This window comes from Dendrobium catenatum, unplaced genomic scaffold, assembly GCF_001605985.2.
Source record: "Dendrobium catenatum unplaced genomic scaffold, ASM160598v2 fragScaff_scaffold_1021, whole genome shotgun sequence".
Taxonomy (NCBI): domain Eukaryota; kingdom Viridiplantae; phylum Streptophyta; class Magnoliopsida; order Asparagales; family Orchidaceae; genus Dendrobium; species Dendrobium catenatum.
Window position 1 is genome coordinate 3,411,983 of NW_021319483.1, and position 6,654 is coordinate 3,418,636.

At 41.4% G+C, this 6,654-nt stretch overlaps 1 protein-coding gene across 1 annotated transcript; it reads right to left on the minus strand.

The window, feature by feature from the left end:
• Positions 1 to 3,438: 3,438 nt before the first annotated feature.
• LOC114580414 lies at positions 3,439 to 5,875 on the minus strand. The gene is made up of 4 exons (XM_028697909.1): positions 5,871 to 5,875; positions 5,115 to 5,781; positions 4,515 to 5,045; positions 3,439 to 4,359 (listed from the first exon to the last, which is right to left on the minus strand). Exons 1-4 carry the CDS (start codon positions 5,873 to 5,875, stop codon positions 3,439 to 3,441), a joined length of 2,124 nt encoding a protein of 707 aa, XP_028553742.1.
• Between the last annotated feature and the right edge of the window lie 779 nt (positions 5,876 to 6,654).

Here is a 6,654-nt window from a genome sequence, read left to right on the forward strand (position 1 = left end):
TTGTTATCATAGATTTCTCAGCTGATATTCTCAACCCCTCAAGTAGCTTATTAAGTCATATGCCTTCACATATCCTGTAATAACTTGTCACAATCCTCCCCTTTACCCCAATTGGATCGATCAACATAAATTGAGTGAGATAAGGGGACCATATTTCATAATTGCCATTTACGTGCTTCTCAAATCCCAAATTGGGACTTAGGGCAATGAATCTAGTGTGCGAGTGAGAAAGAGAAGCGAATGAACGAGCAAGGCGATGGAGGCAGTATAACAAGGTATCACATTATATATTTATAGCAAAGATTTATTGAGTTTGTTGTAATAGTACTATTTTTAAGTTTATTATGAGAAAATATTATTAAAGAGAGTTAGATTAGTAAATGGATATTTGGGATTAATAATGAGGTATGAATTATGGAAATTTGTAATGTCTTTGGTTACGAGTAATGAGAATATGCCTTAATTGATTAGTCTGAATTGTTAATGTTTGTAATGTATTGATTGTATGACTGATCAGGACTCTTTTGAATCTAGGATTTGTGGAGCACCATGTGTCGGAGTGAGAGATTAGTGCATGATTGACAAGTTAGGATACTTGTGGTCTTTGTTTGGTAAATGACTCTTTAAGAAAAAAATGAAGTTAAGTGTTGTAGAAATGAGGATGCTCAGGTGGATGAGTGGCTTTACACCTAGAGACATAATATGAAATAAGTATATACGTGAAAAGGTTGGAGTAGCTCTAGTGGCAGATAAGATTACAGAGAGTCGTCTTAGATGGTTTGGTCACATAAAGCGTTGGCCTTTTGATGACTCGGTTAAGAGAGTAGTTGATGCCGGAGCTTCTCCTCAAGTCTCCAAGAACACCTGCAAGAGCAAAAGAACAGAGAAAAAGAGGGTTTGCACAGATGCAAAGAAACAGTGATCGAAATTCTATTAGTTTTTCTATATGTAACAGCATCAGCTAAGGTCCTTTTAACTCAACCCAGCCTTACTCTCAAACGGAATAAAGGTAGAAAAAGGTGTACTACGGCAGCATAACTAATTGAAGTAAAAAGAGTAGTGGAGCACACGCCCACTAACTAACTATGCAGCAAATGAAATAACTAATAATAATAAAAGCTAAATTTACGAAATAGGTAGAACTCATCTGGCAGCTCCCAAACAGGTGTCAGCAGGTCCAAACAGGTTTTTGGTAGCTCCCAACTTGGTATGCACCGCATCATTCGCCTCCGCTTTCAAAAGAATCCGTGTCAACAGATTCGACGCTGGCAACACCATCATCAGGAGGATTGTAAGAATATAAGTTAGCAACATTGAAGGTGTGTGACGTATTGAAGTCCGCGGGCAAATCGACAACATAAGCGTTGTCATTGATTCTTTTACTAATAGAGAAAGGACCCCATTTCTTTTTTGTAAGTTTTGAGTAGTTGCCTGGTGGTAGTCTTTCTCGTCGCAAACGCACATAAACCAAATCTCCTGGTTGAAAAATTTTCTCCTTACGATGAGCATCCGCAGCCATTTTATATTTGCTGTTTGAATCTTGGAGTTTTTCCCGCACTTCCGATAAAAGTTGAGTAAACTGATCAGCTAAGGTGTTTGCGGCTTTGTTTTGGGTCTTTGGCAGGACTGCAACATCAAGTATTGTATTTGGCATCTTAGTGTAAACAACGTTAAAAGGGCACATACCAGTTGACCGATTGGTCATAGAATTGAATGCAAATTCTGCGTGTGCTAACACTTCGTCCCACAACGTCGAATGCTCTTGAACCAAGCAGCGAAGAAGATTGCCAAGCGTTCTGTTAACGACTTCCGTCTGCCCATCCGTTTGAGGATGATATGAGGAACTCAGTTGAATTTGTGTATTCAGCTTTTTCCACAACTCCCGCCAGAAATGGCTTATAAACTTCACATCTCTATCGGATGTGAGACTACGCGGTATGCCATGAAGACGAACGACTTCTTTGAAGAATAATTTGGCTATATTCAGAGCATCAAATGTTTTTTGCAGGCGACAAAATGTGCCATTTTGGAGAAACGATCTACCACTACCATGATCGAATCATTACCACGTTTTGTCCTGGGCAATCCCAAAATAAAATCTAGACTTAAGTCTTCCCAAATAGTTTCGGGCACCGGTAATGGAAGATACAATCCGGCGTTCTTTCCACCACCTTTGTATCCTTGACAAATCGCACAGCGCTGGATATATTTGGTGACATATTTTCTAAGATATGGCCAGAAGAAACATTTCTGTAGTTGCGCAATGGTGTTGTCACGGCCTGCGTGTGCAGATAATCCCTCATCGTGAGCTTCTTGGATCAGCCTTTGTCTCCATGATGACTGCGGTACACAAAGCAGGTTATCTTTAAAAAGGAAACCTTGTTGTAACGAATACTCACTTACAGGTTCGTGATTGATGCATTTAGTCCACATGTCTTGAAAAAAATCATCTGTTGCATACAATTCCTGTAGGCCAATCAAACCGTTAAATTCAGTTTGTAACTTGGTTAAGATTGCGATTCTCCGACTCAGTGCATCTGCCACTCGATTTTGCGAGCCGCTTTTATGTTTTAAAACAAAAGTAAATTTCTGTAAGAAGATGATCCAGCGGGCATGCATACGATTGATATTCTTTTGGGAATTTATATACTGCAAAGCTTTATGATCACTACTCAGAACAAAATCCTGATGCAGTAAATAATGTTCCCACTGTTTTAAAGCGCGAACCACGGCATATAATTCCTGTTCATATACTGTCCATTTCTTTCTTGCGGGCTCAACTTTTCACTAAAAAACTCCACAGGACGGTTGTTCTGGGACAATACCGCCCCAATGCCAACAATTGAAGCATCTGTGTCTACCGTGAACGGCTGGTCAAAATTAGGTAAAGATAATACAGGAGTTGTGGAGAGTGCGTCCTTGATGTTATCGAAGCTCCTTTGCTGTTCTTCTGCCCAGGAGAATTGTGATTTCTTTAAAATGTCAGTGATTGGTGCCATCACAACACTGAACCCCTTAATAAATCGGCGGTAAAAATTTGCCAGCCCATGAAAACTACGTACATCGAACATAGATTGTGGAGTTGGCCAATCCACAATGGCAGCCACTTTTCAAGGATCTACCATAATCCCGTCTGCCGAAATGAGGAAACCCAGAAATGCCACCTGTAACAGAGCAAATGTACATTTGGGTAAATTGAGATATAATTTATTTTGTCTCAGGATTTCAAAAATGGCTGTCAAGTGTTTAATGTGATCTTCCATGTTGTAGCTGAATACTAATATGTCATCGAAATACACTACACAGCAGCGATTTAAAACCGGTTTTAACACTTCGTTCATTAAACACATGAAGGTTGCCGGCGCATTACACAAACCGAATGGCATTACTCTCCATTCATATAGGCCTTGACGAGTCTTGAAAGCGGTCTTCCATTCATCACCAGGTCGCACTCTGATTTGGTGATATCCGCAAATCAAGTTTAGAAAACACTTGAGCCCCGGACAAATTGTCTAGCATGTCTTCCATCCTCGGCATGGGAAAACGGAATTTGACTGTGATCTTGTTTATGGAACGGCTATCCATACATATCCTCCAACTGCCGTCTTTCTTGGGTACTAACAGTGCTGGTACGGCGCACGAATTAAGGCTGGGTTGGATCAACTGTTTATCCAGCATCTCATCGACAATTTGCTGCAGCACGTTGTGCTCATTCGAACTCAACTTATAATGAGGTAGATTTGGCAGATTTGCTCCAGGCACTAATTCAATTTGATGCTGGATGGCTCTCAATGGGGGAAGACCCACAGGCAGTTCTGGCGGAGCAACATCTGCGAATTGCTGTAACAAGGATTTCACCGCTTCAGGCAAGGAATGAGCTTCTGGGCTGCTGGTTTGTTCTTTAACCAACAAGGCCATGATACATGATGAATCTTTCCATTCATTAAGCAGAGATTTTCCTGAAACGGCCACAAGTGAAGCTTTAGAATTAACATTGTTGGCATCTTGATCTGGCACCCGGGGCAGCAACCGTAACCTTTTGCCTTTCCATTCAAAGGAATATGTATTAGCTCGACCATCAAAAATCGCTCCCACATCATATTGCCAAGGTCGCCCCAAAATCAAATGGCACACGTCCATATCTATGACGTCGCACAAGACTTCACTAGCATAGTGCTTGCCGATGGAGAAAGGAACTTTGCACATGTTAGTTACCAACATTTCTATACCCTTCTTTACCCAACTTATTCTATAAGGGTTCGGGCTCTTTGTGTTTTTTAATTGTAAAGATTGCACAACACCACGAGAAACAACATTCTCCGTGCATCCACTATCAATTAGCACATCACACACCTTACCCTTGATAGTGCATTTAGATTTGAAAAGAGCATTCCTCTGAGTCTTAGCTGGTCGTCGGGGTGCCAAAAGCAGATGTTGAAGGACGCATAACAGCGGTTCTCCTTCATCTCCAGCTACATCTTCCGTTAGTTCTTCAGCTGTCTCAGATTCATTACCTTCTTCTTCATCATTTCACCTTCTAGCAACTGCAATTGCGCACGGGTGGGGCATTCATTAGACTTGTGGCCCGGCTGAAAACAACAGAAACATTTGAAATTGCCAGGTTTAGCATATGGGTTTTCTTTCATGGGTGCTTTGCCTTTCAGATTGCCCCTCTCAAACTGCTTCTGTCCCGGCGTTGCTGGTTGTCCGGAGGATACTGAGCTTGGCATTGGCTTACTGATTTGAGTCGGGTGTGGTGTTGCGTTTCTGTTAGCTTCAGCTGGAGGATTCCAATTCCTTCGGTTCGGCCGGTTTTGAGTGTGCCTTTTGGATTGTATCTCAATTTTGAGAGCATAGTTTACCGCTTGTGAAAGAGACCAAACCGAATTGAGTTCGAGTCTCTCCTGAATGGATTCCTTCAACCCACCAATATATCTTGCAACCAGTTGATTTTCAGATTCTTGAAGATTGTTTCGGGCACTTAACTGATAAAACTCCTCTGTATACTCGTTCACCGTCTTGCTGCCTTGTGAACAATGCTGATACTGAATATACAACATCAGCTCCTAATCTGTCGGTAAAAAATGCCCGCGAAGCATTTGTTTCATACGAACCCAGCTCCGGACAGCTCCTCTTCCTTCACGTCTCCGGGATTGAACTACTTGTTGCCACCACGCACTCATGCCGCCCCTTAATCTGCAGGCGACATACTTCACCTGTCGTTCCGGCTCAACTTCCATATACTCGAAAAACGATTCAACCGACCTTTCCCAATCGAGATAATCCTCGATATGCAATCCACCATCAAAAAATGGTATGTCTAATTTGATTCGAAAATCACCGTGAGTCCTGTCTCTGTCGGTTTGACGGCGTCTCCGATTCGGAATGATCTCGCCTTCCGAATCCGACTGCTCCACTGATCGCCCAAGATTTATCTCCTCTTCGGAATCTGTCGATTCCAAAACCCGCGTATTACGTTGACAATCTCGACCTGCCACGAACCCACGTCTCGTCGCCGGCAAATTCACCGGTCCGGGTGTACGAGCGGCTTGGTTCCTGTCGAGACGAGCATTGATCAACCTTAACTCCCGGCCTAATTCCCCAAAGAGATGGTGCATATCCGCCGAAATTTCTTCCGTTCTCCTAACGAGATTATTATGTTCGGCCCACAGGCCATCTAGGCTGCGTTCTTCACAGGCGGCCACCCGGTTGCTTCCTTCTGCCATCCTCGCTCTGATACCAGAATGATGCCGGAGCTTCTCCTCAAGTCTCCAAGAACACCTGCAAGAGCAAAAGAACAGAGGAAAAGAGGGTTTGCACAGATGCAATGAAACAGTGATCGAAATTCTATTAGTTTTTCTATATGTAACAGCATCGGCTAAGGTCCTTTTAACTCAACCCAGCCTTACTCTTAAACGGAATAAAGGTAGAAAAAGGTTTACTATGGCAGCATAACTAATTGAAGTAAAAAGAGTAGTGGAGCACACGCCCACTAACTAACTATGCAGCAAATGAAATAACTAATAATAATAAAAGCTAAATTTACGAAATAGGTAGAACTCATCTGGCAGCTCCCAAACAGGTGTCAGCAGGTCCAAAGAGGTTTCTGGTAGCTCCCAACTTGGTATGCACCGCATCAGTAGTTGTATTAGATATGACTTATGCTAAGAAATATAGAGGTATACTTAAAAAGATTTAGCTAGAAAGTATTAGAAAAGACATTTTTATTAGATTTAAATGAAAATTTACTCTTAATAGGATACAATGGAGAAAAAGATTCATGCAGTCGACCCTACACAGTGGTATAAATGCTTGATGTTGTTGTATTATTTAAGGGGATCCTTTATTGCTAGGAGTATATTATTAACTACTTTAATTATTATTATTATATTTGAAATTAATTTTATTTACTCATAGTAACTCATGTAGCACTATTATTGCTAGAATGTCAGGTTTCAAGCCTGAATGAGAAAAGTAGAGGGTTGCGTTAAGTAGTCGATAGTCAACATAAAGTTTGTCAAATAATCATGACATGAATCTTTTAATATATTTTGTATTAATGTTAAGGCATTCTCTAGAAGTGATGTGTTTATGACTTGCATAAAGTGAGAAGTGCGCAATGGCTACTGCAGCGATGCCTGGGTATAGTTTTAA

What these genes read in the sequence shown, in the direction of transcription:
- LOC114580414 (XM_028697909.1), bottom strand. An exon ending in GAGGAGCTGTCCGGAGCTGG is followed by an intron (nt 5,046 to 5,114) that starts GTTCGTATGAAA and finishes TTGTATATTCAG; the next exon opens with TATCAGCATTGTTCACAAGG. An exon ending in GTGAAATGATGAAGAAGAAG is followed by an intron (nt 4,360 to 4,514) that starts GTAATGAATCTG and finishes TGCACTATCAAG; the next exon opens with GGTAAGGTGTGTGATGTGCT.